Below are 15,414 nucleotides of genomic sequence, written 5' to 3'. Positions count from 1 at the left end.
GCTGTCGTGGTGCCATTCACCTCTGCTACGGTTATGGCATCCTTGTCCTTAGGTAGCTGTGCAGTAGAGGAGGAATGGCTTGGGATGGAGCGATGCCATTCTAGTGAATCTGTTTGTCTCTTCTCTCTCATAAACAACTCCCTTCTAATTAGCCCTTTGCAAATCTTTTACCCCTTGCAGGTATTTCTCTCTCTCTTCCTCTTCTAAATAAAGCTATTCCTTTATATTACCTTTAAAAAATATACAAAAACATTTATGCTTTGTTATGCTTATAGAAAGGAGAGCTGATTTCAACTGGCAGCGCCAAGTTTTCTGCAGGGGCCGATGGGAGTCTGTATGTGGTGTCACCGGGAAGCGAGGAGAGTGGGGAGTACATCTGTACAGCCACCAACGCAGCTGGCTATGCCAAGAGGAAAGTGCAGCTGACTGTCTATGGTGAGAGCCACCCAAGGGAGCTTTGCCTTTGAAATAGCCTAACCATACAGATCTCACAATTTCTTCCTTAGTCAGGTACCCGAAGGTGGTGGCCTCAAAGTGAGGTTCCCTCCTAAGCTGACATTGTAAAAACAAAGATACACTTTTATTTTCATTGCCAACCAAAACCACCTCAGCTTAGATTCTGATTTGCAGGGAAGTAATTGTATAACCTTTTGAAAACTTCCACACTATTTTCCCAAGAAGTATGCTTACCACGTCCAACTTTTTGCAGGAACAGCAGTTAGTTAAAACTCCATGTGAAGGCAAGCCGCGGCTGTGTCTTGGGTAGCGCCCTTCTGCTCTGGGGAGTACGGCTCCTCTGGGCAGACCTGAGGCCATCTCGGCTGACGTCTCCATGGTGTGTGGCAAGGAATGACTGAAGCTTGCTCCTCATTTTTTTTTTAGCTCTTGCTATAAATGTATTAATAGGAAGTTTTAGGTGTGCCCCAAATCTTGGGACTCAACATCCTCTTGTAAGTGACTTAAGAACATTGGAAGTCTGTGACTGACTGTAAATGAAACTGCTTTGTTTTGCGTGCATTCTTTTCCCTTCCTCATCCTGTGTTTATTTTAGTAAGACCCCGAGTGTTTGGGGACCAAAGAGGACTGTCCCAGGATAAGCCTGTGGAGATCTCTGTCCTGGCTGGGGAAGAGGTGACACTCCCCTGTGAAGCAAAGAGTTTACCCCCACCCATCATTACTTGGGCCAAAGATGGTCAACTCATCTCTCCGTTTTCTCCAAGGTAAGAGGTCCAATGGTGAAGATCATCAACACAGGGAGACGTAAATTACTGGCATGATGTTTGCTAAGGCTTGCAACTGTATCAAAATATAACTTTTACAGCTGCTTCTTAACTCTAATTTTACTGTGTGAATCATAATGCAAATATCTGATATGCAGGATATCTGAGATGTGACCCAATGTAAGGATTGTTCCACACCTCCTCCAGGAGTCATGATCCGCAAATTGAGAACCCCTGCCCTCACAGGATGCAGTGGGCCAGGCTTTACTTCCTAATAATGTGAAGCTTTGACTGGTTTAAACATTTCTGCAATTCAGTGGGTGTGAAATGGATATTTGAGTGGTTTTAGTTTTCATGGCATTGACTTTAAGTGAATGTAGACGTGTGTGGCTGTGTGCTGGTCACTCATGCTATCTGAACTGCCTCTCCATACTGGCTTCACAGGTTTGTGTTGACTTCTCTCCTTCTTACTGGATGCAGATGTTTGATATTTGCTTTTGATAAGAAACTTGGGCCTGTCATATATATATATATTGTCACCTGTCTCTCTCAGTCAGTCACCATGATTGTAATTTTATTTAATAATGATGTATTTGAGGATCAAGTTTTTAATGCTTCTAATGAGCTCAAAGAATTAACCAATTCTTTGTAGATTTGTATTCCTTGTATCTTTTTGAGATTATATTCAAAATATTAAGTATTTAAACCCTTTAAAGACTTATTTCCCATATTTAGACTACTCCATCTGAATTTTTATATTGTATATGATATTAAGCAGTAATGTTACTTAGTTTGTTTTGAATTTGGAAAGTCAATTACCCAAGATCATTTTGAATAGTCAATTCTTACTTTATGGTGTGCATGTGTTTGTTTTCTGGAATGTATAAGGACTTTTTACATTCTAGATAAACATTCTATCATTGAACTACATTCCCAGCCACTTTCTGCATGTTTCTCAATATTCCATCTAATATTGATTACAACGGGTGTTCTCATGCATGCATGTCATTTTTGATGTCTCTGTTCTTTACTATAGTTTGACTTAGCTCTGTGATAAACCTTGATATTAGGTAGATCTCTGTGGCTCTGACAGTCTCTCAAAAGAACTTAATACAACATTAATAATACTTAATAACATCTAGTACATCATTAATTAATGAGGGAGCTATTAAAGACACATTTGAAAATATGTACTTTTTGTTTGCCTTTACTGAAACACACTCAATTATTTGGGAAGCATTGAAAAAGAATGTTACAGTCATGAGGTCACTGGTAAGTTGCCAAATGCCCCTGTTAAAAAAAAATTAGCTGGGCGGTGGTGGCGCATGCCTTTAATCCCAGCACTTGGGAGGCAGAGGCAGGCAGATCTCTGTGAGTTCGAGACCAGCCTGGTCTACAAGAGCTAGTTCTAGGACAGGCTCCAAAACCACAGAGAAACCCTGTCTCGAAAAAAAAAAGCAAAAAAAATTATACCCATGCTCCAGTGAGTAACCCTAGCTAACTCATTCTCTCTCTCTCTCTCTCTCTCTCTCTCTCTCCCTCCCTCCCTCCCTCCCTCCTTTCCTCCCCCCTCCCCCCCCCCCCCTCTCTCTCTCTCTCTCACACACACACACACACACACACACACACACACACACACACATACATGAAGGTCGAAGGACCACTGGTTGAGGAAATATAGGGTGTCAGTGGAAGTTGGAGAGAATAAGAGAATTGTAAAGGGGATAAATATGATTAAAATACTTTGTATAAATATAGGAACATACAATAAAATCCATTCGTGTTTTTAGTAACATGTGCTAATAAAAACTGAAAGGAAAAATGCTCAAAATAAGTTGAAAAGTTTACAACACACATTTGCTTTGTGTAGCAGAAGCCTATTGAAGCACAGAGATGGACAGTTGTTTGGTGATTCTAGACAACTGTGTTAGAATTAAAGGTAAAAAGAACCCCTTATTTTCTGTTTATAAGAGCATCATACACAATACAAAAGATAATTATGAAAACCTTGTTTCCATGGCTCATAGACCTGTGGGATGGTGGAGAGGGCTGTTTCAAGAGTTGTTTGCAGCACAGTTGTATCACGCTGATGTACGACTGTGCAGGGGTGTTTGTTTCCTCTCATTCTATGCTCTGATGTGTGGGTTTTCCTCCTAGACACACGTTCCTCCCTTCTGGATCAATGAAGATCACAGAGACTCGCATTTCAGACAGTGGGATGTATCTTTGTGTTGCCACGAATATTGCTGGGAATGTGACTCAGTCTGTTAAATTAAGTGTCCATGGTGAGTATTGAAAAGATGACCTGGGTAGCTTTGTCCACTGGCCCACAGTGAAGCCCATTTGATTGTGAACCTCTATGTTGTATGTAGACTAAGAGTTCTGAACTATGAGAACATGGTTTTCTTTTATTTCCTCTGAAAAGTTTGTTGTCTACATGTAACTCCCTCTTTTCTATTTTCAAATAATAATTGGCTCTTGGTTTTTCTAGATGTCTCTACTGTTGTTGATATACAGTAGGGGAGGGAAATGTGTTCAAAATATTGATGTCTAATTGTATTCTCACAGAAGAACATTTTGAAGAGTCACATTTGACATATAAAGAACTCAATAGCTGAGAAAATGCTTCTTTCTATCATTATGTGAGGTCCTCACACTTCTCTAGCTGAAGTGTTAGTTTACCACAATCCACCAGTTATTCTTCCCTTCAGTGCTGATTTTCCATCTCCATGGCAGATATGGAGCAAATAACAGAAACCTAAACATCATAGGAAAATGTCTGAGATGGCATTAAGTTGGCTTCATTTCTAGACCAGTCGTGACAATGGCATCCCATTGAACTAGACTTTTGACATCAGAAGAGGGTCCCATCATTTACCAACTCTCAGGCACTCAGTACATTACCTAACCTCTCATGTTTAGTGTTCTTTTCCCCCCAGAATGATAATAACAATGCTTTTAACCTTAGAAGGATTTGAGACTGACAACCCCGAGAATGGGCCTTTTACAGAGCTGCATCTCATGAATTCAAATTTGACTCCTGCCTCTATAGTACACAATGCAAAGGTCCTTCTCTAGTGTTCTGATAGTTTTCAAAAGGAAGAGGCATCTGGGGAAACAATACAAGATATGTTTAATTTTTGTCTCTGAAATTAGGGAAAAAAACTTTAAAAGCATTTTCTTAGTGCCTGTCTCTTGTAAAGGGCATACAAACTCACTGTGACTGCAGAGAGAGAATTCTGTTTTGCTCTGAAATTATAGAGGTTCCTGAGAGGACTTTTGACCTTATGTTACTTATAAACTAAAGGAAACCGACTATTGTTAAATGCTTCCTATTCATCAAGTTTGGGATTAGAAGTGTTGTGTTTACTATAGTCCCTATAGTATACTGGTACTACGCCTGTACATTTAGTTCATTTTGCCTGTATTGTTAAAGAAATGTGCCTCAAGAGGCTCGCTAGCACACCCTACATCCCATAGCTAATAAGAGATTATTCTACTCTTTGTGTGTAACTTCTTAGTAAGGCATTTTCATTCAGAGTTTTTTAAAAAAAGGATTTATAAACATTTGATGATTAATGCTCAGTTGTAATTTCCAGTTCCTCCAAAAATACAGCAGCATGGAATTAGACACATAAAAGTCCAAGTCGGCCAGAGAGTAGACATCCCATGCAATGCCCATGGGTCTCCACCTCCTGTGTTCACCTGGTTTAAAAGTACAAGGCCCATGCCAATTGATGGGGTGCAGCTTCCTAGCAATCCAAATGGAACTCTGAGCATCGAGCAGGCTGTGATCTCAGATGCAGGCACATACACATGCGTTGCCACTAACATCGCTGGTACTGATGAAGCAGAGGCGACACTGCACGTCCAAGGTGGGTTTTGACGGAAGAAACGGATGTCTGGTAGATTGAGGGTGAGAATAAACGAGACTCCTGGGCTCCACACAGGATGTGCAATCATGGATCTCTTTAGGGAGATTACTACCTAAAACTTGAGCTTTGAAGGGCACATTATCCAGAAGCTAATGTATGAACTGTTGCTAACCCCGAATGAAACTTTTATGTTTACTCCTTAAACTAAAGTCTCTGGTATATATAATGGAAATGATCCTAAGTAATGGGCCACCCAGATTTTCTGGTTTGGGAGAAACTGCAGCTGGAGCTATTTGGAGTAGCATTTCACCTCATACCTCACCTCAACTGATCCCTGAGAGGTCATGGCTCACTGCTCCTCTATTGTTGTTGGCTTTATTGTGAGGGCTGTTACTGAGGTTGGGCCAAGTGTCTGTCATGTTCTAGGCAATGGTGATGTTGTAGTGACAAATGCCCCTTCTTTCCTGAGCTATGCTAGTGTGAGTAGACCTAAAGCAAGTAAAGAAAGAAACAAGGTTCATAGATGGGGAAAAGTAGAATGGGTAAATTAAAATGAGGTTACTGTTCTGGAAATTGGCTACTTTGGGTTGGGTTGCCAGGTAGGAATTTTGTAATCCTTTAAAGTAGTATTTAGTTTGAGGGCTTCCTGGCTGGCAGGAACACTAATCACTAGAAGTGTTCTGTCTCACTCTGGCAGAGGGAATACCATGCAAAGGCGGGAAGTAAGTATGAACGGGTGTAAAAATCAGTGTAACACTTAGAACTTAGTAAATGGGACATTACAATTGCTGGGGAATGAGTGTCTAGGATGCTAGCGGGGAGCATATCTAGCTCATCTATTTGCTCAATAAACCTTACTAAGTGCACATGTTTAGAGTAAGAGGAGAAAAATAGACATTTCTACTATTGCAAATCTCAGCGGTACATCACTACAGACTATACAGAGGTTGCATAGAACATTAATCCCAATGGGACTTTATTTGATAACAGTATACCTACAAGAAACCTTTATCACAGGTCAGATAGCATAAAGATTTGCATGGAAATTTGAGGAGAGGAAGCTACAGATGTGGGAACATGCATGGTGCTACATGAATGAACAACAGACAGAAGTGCCTGTTGGGAGACAGGAGAAGGGCAGAAAATTAGTAGGTGACTGAACACAGGCATCAAAGACTAAGGAAATCAGAATGGGAAAGTGTCCAAGGGAAATCAGAGGCAATGTATTTGTTTCTGTACTAGAACCACCTACCGTGGAAGACCTGCAGCCTCCTTTTAACACGCCATTCCAAGAAAGACTGGCCAATCAGCGCATCGCATTTCCATGCCCTGCAAAAGGTATGCAACACTCAGGGGTACAAGGCATGGGTAACAGGTCATAAGTTTGGGATATGGCTAAATTTCTAAATTTCTACCTGAAATTTCTGAAATTCCACCCGCCAGTCCTTGCTATAACATTTGAATATAACAGAAACTCCTCCTCCAAACAATTCTTTGAATTGGTATTTTTCCATCATCCATGTTTTATTTCTCTCAGTAAAAGGATCTCCCAATCATTCATGCTTGCCTAATCTAGGATGTTTTTCAAGATTTTTCAACTCTTTTTTTAAATTACTTTTCATTTCATTCTTTCTGGAAATGTTTTCTTGTTTAAAATGTTACATTTGATCTGTTCACAATATTCCCTGTAAATGTCAATTAGGAAGGGGTATAAATCAGAGCTATCCCCTGTCTGAGGTTCTTTATTTTAATCCTTTTCTACTCCTCTAGGTCTACTCGCACTGGTAATTCTGGGACTAGGTTGTATGAAACATGTATCTCAGTGGCTTTTTAAAATCCTTTTTAAAAAGGATCACGTTTTCTGCCAGGAGTGTGTGAGAAGACCATTGTCTCTGCCATCCTTGTACTGGGTGCCAAGCACATGTTGAAGACATTCTCTCCCAAAGGCATCCATTTACAGTGACTCAAACTGCCCTGTGGTAGTCCTAACAAAGTCCAAGCAGGGTTCTTGGTCTAGTTCAAAGTCTGGCCAGGGTGCGAGGGCTCCAGACAGCTTCCAGCAACACTGTCCCAATGGGAATCTCTCCTTAGTTGTCCCTGGAGGTGGCAGCCGTTAAAGCCATCGAGCTGCCTGGGTTTAGTAGCAACCACTCCATTCTTTCATCCAGTATTTAAGAAAGATAACTTTAACAGATTTTTCAGATATCTGAAAACTTATCAGTAATAGTTCTCAGAGCCATTGAGAACCAGAGAGGCAAGACCTAGAGAATAGGCATCTTCAGAATAGTGTGAGTTTATGTAGGTCCTGTGGGGTCCTTTGCCCCTTGACCCTACCTGTGGCATAGCTGCTTTTCAGTCTGCTTGGATCCCTTACTCTTGTTAGCGTTCTTGACTTCCCATTTCCGCAAAGTAACCATCTTTTCTTAGGTCCTCATGTCCTTTTGAAATAGAGTTCTTCGGTGCATCCAAAAGTAGTTATATGATTTTTCATTGGTGTGTGTGTGTGTGTGTGTGTGTGTGTGTGTGTGTGTGTGTGTATACACCACTTTGAGGAGCCAGGTCTCTATTTCTGCTGTTCTGGGGATCAAAGTCAGTCTTCAGACTTCAGAGCAAGGGCCATCTCATTGGCCCAGCATATTGTAGTTAGACATATTCTCGGTCCGCTGGTACCCCAGACCAGTTTTTCTTCACCTGTCTGTTCCCGAAGCCGCTTATGAAATAACCACTCTGAGGCTTATTATCAGTTACATTTGTTTGGCCAATGTCTTAAAATTCTTACTGGTTAATTCTACCTCTTTAGTTAACCCATTTCTACTAATCTGTGTATTGCCACTAGGCTGTGGCTTGCTGATGTGGCATGTTACTCCTTTGGAGTTACATTGCGTCTCTTTGACTCCACCCTTTCTCTCTTTCTGTTCAAATTTCCTACCTGGCTTTACTCTGGTAAGCCATTGGAAAAACATTTTTATTCATCAACCAATAAAAGCAACACATAGACAGAAAAACATCCCACATCATCTGTTTTTGTTTTTTTGTTTTTTGAGACGGGGTTTCTCTGTAGCTTTGCAGCCCATCCTGGAACTAGCTCTTGTAGACCAGGCTGCCCTTGAACTCACAGAGATCCACCTGCTTCTGCCTTCCAAGTGCTGGGATTAAAGATGTGTGTGCCTGGCCCCAGATCACCTTTTGTTGTTTTTGCTAAGGATTTCATCTTGATAATAGTTATTCTAGTACTTATAGATAGAAGACAGTATTCTGATTTCCTTTGTTCTGTTTGTCCATTAAATTTTTTTCATATTACTTCAATAAATGTTATTTGTTAAATTTTATTGTCGTCTACAAAGCAAAGAGTGTGATTGTCAGGGACCAACCTCGACAAAAATACCTCTCACCAGGGTAAGCGCATGGGGATTAGAAATACAGTAAAGACAGGAATGAAAATAATAAAACAGAATCATGTAGGATAGTATGGGGGGGGATTTTTCAGTGAACACTGAAAATTCACCCGCATTTAATTTCCAACTACCTAAAATACCCTTGTTTCCAAAAGGTAAGAGTAAGACAAAAGACTGCATTAACATGATACAAGAAAATGAACAGACCAATTGTTAAACATCCTGTTGCGAGAACGAAACAAGTCACACTTACACCCTAGACCAAAAAGTTTTATAGACCAACTACTCCCTGGGTGAAATCCCAAGTGATCTCCATAAACAGAACTAGAACTTAGTTGGATCCTTAGACTTTTGTTTGAGGTAGGAACAAACTACTGCCCTATTCCAGGAGCACCTGGTCTGGCAATTAGCCACACCTGTTGACAATTATCTTGAGCGAGAAGAACTCTCTGAGTTACAAATAATAGGTGGGACTTTTGTCTGAGGTGGAGCCTAATAATCTTGAAGGAACAATTCCACACTCTCTGACCTTTGGTCTTTTTGGGCCTCCACATGGGATAAAATAAAATGATTATACCCTCTGGTTTTCCCTCAGAACATGAGCAGATGACTGAAGACCATCAGTTTTACTGTCTTCCACATTGGTCAAATCTTACAATAATCGAGATTAAATAGGCTTGTTTTTTTCATTTTTCTCATTTTTCATTTTTATGGATATGCCTTCCATAATCACTTTTATAAGGCATTAGTTAATATTGAGTTTAGCTTCACCAGTACATTGTATCTATTTCTGACATTCTTTTGATTTTATCTTGAATTCTATGTATATGGTTTAAGTAAAATGATTCATGCAAGTCCCCTAGTGGCTGCAGCAGGCAGCTGGCCATGAGACCACGCTGCAGGTTTCAAAGTGGCGGCAGGCAGAGGGTCCCGAGAGCAGCCAGTCCCAGGCAGGGATGCAACAATTCCCCAAGTGGCTGCATTGGGCCACGAGGGACATCGAGTCCCAGGCAGGGAGCCACAGCCCCAGCGGGTGAGAGACAGAGATGAATAGGCACACCATGCAGAGTGAGGTTGGATATTTATTTAGTTGGTTATGGAAAGGAGACAAGAAAGGGGGAGGGGAGGAAGGAAAGACAGAAACTGCCTCTTAGAGATGGAAAAAGAGACTTTTGGGCTGCAAGCAGGAAGGAAGATCTGCCTGCCTCAATGGATAGGGAAGGGAGTAGGCAGGGCTTGCTTCTTAAAGGGGAAGGACAGACCATTACAGTATGTAATACTTTTAATATGTTCATTACCTAACAACATCTTATGGATTCATATTTGTTTTGTTTAATGTGACTTATGTTTTATTATTCTGTATAGGAATTCATCAAGGTTTTAGGTGTTTAGAATAGTGCCATTTACATTTTTTCCAAATAAAACATTCACAGCACAGGTGTTACTGTCTTTCTGTCTGTAATATCCCATCTGGCTTTAATATGCATTCTAATACAGTTTTTATTATTTTGATACATAAGCATGTCACTTCTATTTACTCTGTTATTCATAAATAAATCCAGGAAAATATTTTTTTCTCATTGCATTATTTACTTCTTTTAATGGCTTGAACTCTTGTCTTTTGATGAACAGATAAGATATTGAAATATATACATAGGCGATGGAAGCCTTTTCCCAAATTAACCATAGGCCTCAATTTCTATACACTCTTTACACACTCTATTTGGCTGGGCAGGTTCATGATGAATTCCTGTAGCAATGCCACATCTTTGCTCAGCTTTTACTTCACTCCCAGTCTTCCTCTATATCTTGTCAATTTGATAAATGAACATTTTTTATTTCACTTCTGGTCACTGTAATAAACTCACCAGGAAAAATATTTTGCTTACGCTCTGGGTTTTCTGATTAAAAGCAGCTTTGATCAGCTAGAAGCCACAGGTCTGAAGATTGATCAGTAGTTAGAATCATTAACTAACTACTATTAATCATAGCCCTTCACGTTTATCCTGAAAGTGTCAAATGCCTCAGGATACACATTATGGTTGTAGCAGGAAGTTTATCTGCTCTTGAAGTATTTGATTTTTCTTTACCGTTTTTTTTCTAATTTTGTTCTAAAAGGGCTTTAATTTCCTACCTAGGTACTCCTAAGCCAACCATCAAGTGGTTACACAATGGCAGAGAGCTGACGGGGCAAGAGCCTGGGGTTTCTGTCTTGGAGGATGGTGCACTGTTGGTGATTGCTTCTCTCACACCACACAACAATGGCGAGTACATCTGTGTGGCCATCAACGAAGCTGGGACCACAGAAAGGAAGTACAACCTCAAAGTTCATGGTAAATGTAGATTAAAATGTAAAAATCAAATACCCAAAAATATTGCTCTTCCAAACTTTTTCATATTTAAGTCATTTAATAAATATATTATGGCTTAATAATAATGTGAATATATTACTATCAAACAGAAGATAGGAAATTGGTTTATATTTGTTCTTCAAATTTTCATTCAATTTTTGGTTGTGGCTTTACATCTCTCCAAGTTCAAATAGGAGATGAAGATGCAGCACCAAGACCTACTCACCCAATAGGTCTCATTTGCATATATTCTCCAGAGGGAAGAGACCAGTTCACACGCACTATGTGTATGACTCCTTAGAGATTGTCTGAAGGCACAAATATGTATGAAAACCTTATGAAAAGAACATATATGATGGAATATTATGCCCACTCTTTAGACCTGGGTTGTTGAGCAATCTATCTTGTGAATTAGTCTAGGTCCTTAATTGTTATCTCTAACATCTCATTGGATGAGTTGATATGATGTAGCCTTTCTCTGCTGATGATAAGTATTCAGATTGTTACCAGATATTTGCAGTTATTTAAACTTTCAATGAAAACTGTTTACCTGCATCACTTTATAAGGGTATAGGATTTTTAGATTTTGCTGTGAATGGCTTCCATAGACAGTGACATTCACCTTCACCAGTCAAATAGTGAGTACTATATTTCTTAAATTAACCCCCTAGACTTTCAATATGTGGAATGTTCTTTCTTAGAGTTATCCTAAATTTCATCCTCAACTTAAAACCCTGACAAAAAGCATTACATAGGGTTTTTTATTTATGGACGTGTGAGTTGACACATTTCCTTTTGTAAGGAAGCTTATGCTTGTGTGTGACCAGCTTTCAGCCCTCATTTGCATTTGAAGCTTCTTTATAATGGGCTTTATGGAGAAACTTGGAAGCTACTGTTGATTATAAGGCTATTCAGTTATGACTCCTCGCTTTTGCAGTTCCACCAGCAATTAAAGATAAGGAACATTTGACAAATGTGTCCGTGTTGGTAAACCAACTGGCCAGTCTCTACTGTGAAGTAGAAGGAACTCCCTCACCTGTCATCTCATGGTATAAAGACGATATCCAGGTAAATGGAGATGGCCGTGCACAGTATGCTTAGTCCCCAGCCTCTGTACCTGAATAAATTGTGCAGATGTTAATTTCTTCTCAGTAGTATCAAATGTGGCTCTTCTTTCCCAATGGCAGAGTTTTATTAGCTTTGGAAATAACAATAGTTTGTCTCATACAGGTGACAGAAAGCAGTACTGTTCAGATCGTGAACAATGGGAAGACACTAAAACTCTTTAAAGTATCTGCAGAGGACACGGGAAGATATTCCTGCAAAGCACTTAATATTGCAGGAACTGCTCAGAAGTACTTTAATGTCAATGTACTAGGTAAGGAAAACTTATAAAACAAATGTACAAGTTAGATACATTTCTTAATGTACAGCAAAACAGAGAGATAAAGAAATAAATTGATAGGAGAAATTCCATTTATGGTACTCATTCAGTATGTTGTTTTTAATTTTAATTATTCATCATATAATCATGACCTTGACTTATATACCCCAAGGTGTCATTGACTTAAAAGTGGTGCAATGTTTGTTACGAGATGCTTCTCTAAGCAGTAGCTACAGAGAGAAGTGCTTAGGTACATGAGTAGCTGTGTAACATAGTGCAATGCAATTATGATATGTGCATCTCCTGAAGCTAGCAGGATGCTTGAACTGGAAAATGGTCAGGCAACCATTTCCACTGTAATTTAATTCGCTGCAGAAGCTAAATAAGCCCTGGTTGATGTCAGAGAAAGAGAATTCTGAGAGTATGAAATGGACTTTTCAGGATGGAATGGAATTCTGAAATTCGGTAGTCACTACGCTAGACTGTGATACAAATAATTTTAATGGTGTCACTAATTTCTAGTTACTAAAGTTATATTTGACATTATAAATTCACTTGGTGATAAATGACTTTTTTCAATATTTTATTATCAAAGTAGGTATATAATTGGTGTTTGTAGTGAAAATGAAGCCTAGATGCGATGTGTTCATAAAAATTAGCATTCACCAATACAAAAATAATCAATTTCCTTTTCTCCACCAACCTAAACTATATTATGTTTCTTTTTCCTACATTTATACTTATATTTAACCACAGGCCATTTAAAGAAACTTCAGCAATTTTTCTATCATCAGTCTTGACATTGTTTCTCCTGACACTCATTCCCTCTGTGAAGTCCATCTGTGTGCTGATGATTCCCAAATGCTCAGCTCTACCTTTTAATTCCTTGAACACTAGAAAAAATATCTAGTTTTCACCTCACTATCTTTTTATGTTTTTTTCTACTTCTTAAACTTTTATGTTATCTTAAGAGAATCTCATTAATATCCCAGGCGGCTTCAAACTCACAATCTTTCTGCCTTGACCTCCAAATTCTAGGATTATAGATGTGTGCTGTGATGTTCATATATCCTTAGCATGCTGGCTTGAACAGCTTCTTTATGTGTTATTGAATATCTTGGTGCTATATCAAACTGAAAGATCCTAATGACATCTTTCTCCAGTCAATGTTGGGGTCTCTGAGTCGCCTGCATCTCTAACCTTCCCCTGCTTTCTTCAGAGCTCCAGAAATTTACCCATGTTCGTCTGTGTCTACTTCCTAATTATCTATTTCTTTCCATTCCATGGTGAAGGCATATTTTCATTGATAGTAGCCCCTTAACTTCCTTTCTGCACACACTCTTCATCATCTGATCCATTCTTCACTCAGCAACCAGTGAGGTCTTTATATAAATATCTTATTATACTATACCTCTTCCCAATTGACACCTTGTAGTGTCTAATAATTTTCTGAAGATGAACATCAGACCACTTAATCTGATACAAAAGAGAAGGTATATGGTGAGGAAAACATACAAGAACCCTTTCATTTGTATATTCCCAAGGATTAAGAATGAGTATATTCTTTTTCATACTGTATAACATACTCATACCAAGTTTTGTATAAGAAATCTTCAAAAAACAGACGAAGGTAGATATGACATGGTATTAGCATTTGAACCACATGAAATTGCCAGCGTCCATCTGAAATGCACATTAATAATACCTTGGATCATATGAACTTTGCTGCTCAGATACATTCCATGAGCCTCAAATGACTTCTGTCTTATTATACGTGTAGGTTATTGTCCTGCTAACAAAATTTCATGAAAATATTCCTGGATTTCAACTGAACATTTGGGCACACAGTGTGACATGAAAGGGAGCTATTGTGGGATATTTTATTTATGACATTATTGTTGAAATGCTTTGATAATCACTAATTGCCTCTTTCTTCCCAAGGTCTTTTTGGCTAAGTCATGTATTTTATGATAAAATGTCTTTGTTCAAGTTCCACCCAGCATAATAGGTGCCAGCTTCCCAAATGAGGTCTCAGTTGTTCTTAACCACAACGTCACCCTGCAGTGCCATGTCAGAGGCTCTCCCTTCCCTGCTATCCACTGGTTCAAGGATGGCAAGTGAGTATCTTGTCTGTATTTGTTTGAAAGTGTAATTCATAAGAAACCGATATGCCAGTGTGTAAGCTTTTCCTCCCTTTTAACTACCTTAAAATTACAACATTATTAAATGACCATTTTGGAGAAATAGTGTTGCCTTTAAAAAGTCTTATAATATCTTTAATTTTTCAAGTAATAAAGCTTTATAATTTAGGGATTTATTATAGAAACAGATTGATTTATAATTATTACATTAAAAATCCTGTGCACAAATATTAACAGTAAAAAAGAACAGATTTAAAGGAAGAAAAAAATTACATGAGATCAAGCTATTGAGAAGGAAAATGTGCTGAGACAATATAACAAATACAGAGACTAGTTCTTATCTGAATAAAGTGGAATTCACAGAGAGCAATTGCACTTCCCAGAGTGGAAGTATCAAGGGCTTGCCCACACCAGTATGGCTACCATGACCTAAAGTGGTTTGAAATGTTACTTCTCACTGTGTCTGTATGTCTGAGGAGAAGGGATCTAAAAACAACTAAGTAGTGGAGAATCTAGATTTGCCATGTATAAAATATAAGAATCCATTTATGCTTCCAAGAAATTAAAAAGACAGACAACACAAGAAAAATGAATTAGGAGTAGAAATGAACAATTAAAATACATCCACACAATAAATATTTAAAGATTCTCATCCTCTGACCCCAGGTAAGACCCTAAGCAATAGTGGAGAGGGTACCTGAACTGGTTGTCTCCTATAATCAAATTGATGACTACCTTAATTGTCATCATAGAAACTTCATCCAGCAACTGACTGAAGCAGCTACAGAAATCTACAGCTAGCATTGGACCAAGGTCCCAGAGTCCAGTCAAAGAGAGGGAGGAGCAATAATATGAGCAAAGGGATCAAGACCATGATAGGGATACCCAAAGATACAGATTACCTAAACCAGTGGGAGTTCGCGGACTCTGGACTGACAGTGGGGGAACCTACAGAGGTCCAAACTAGGCCCTTAGAATGTGGATGACAGTTGTGTAGCTGGAGCAGTCTGTGGGGTCATTGGCAGTGGGACCAAAATTTATCTCTAGT

General features: G+C 39.1%; 1 protein-coding gene across 2 annotated transcripts in view; it reads left to right on the top strand.

Moving 5' to 3' along the window:
• Hmcn1 (hemicentin 1) overlaps positions 1–15,414 on the top strand; it is a 452,651-nt gene that overhangs the window by 247,584 nt on the left and 189,653 nt on the right. For both annotated transcript variants that reach the window (XM_075988199.1, XM_075988198.1), the window contains 9 exons: positions 276–435; positions 1,052–1,220; positions 3,378–3,505; positions 4,820–5,095; positions 6,338–6,433; positions 10,629–10,823; positions 11,779–11,909; positions 12,072–12,219; positions 14,216–14,342. In XM_075988199.1, the coding sequence (XP_075844314.1) occupies positions 276–435; positions 1,052–1,220; positions 3,378–3,505; positions 4,820–5,095; positions 6,338–6,433; positions 10,629–10,823; positions 11,779–11,909; positions 12,072–12,219; positions 14,216–14,342 (1,430 nt within the window). The remainder of the gene's footprint in view (positions 1–275; positions 436–1,051; positions 1,221–3,377; positions 3,506–4,819; positions 5,096–6,337; positions 6,434–10,628; positions 10,824–11,778; positions 11,910–12,071; positions 12,220–14,215; positions 14,343–15,414) is intronic.

The sequence above is a fragment of the Microtus pennsylvanicus genome, chromosome 10, assembly GCF_037038515.1.
Source record: "Microtus pennsylvanicus isolate mMicPen1 chromosome 10, mMicPen1.hap1, whole genome shotgun sequence".
NCBI lineage: Eukaryota > Metazoa > Chordata > Mammalia > Rodentia > Cricetidae > Microtus > Microtus pennsylvanicus.
This window is presented reverse-complemented; position numbering and strand designations above follow the sequence as displayed.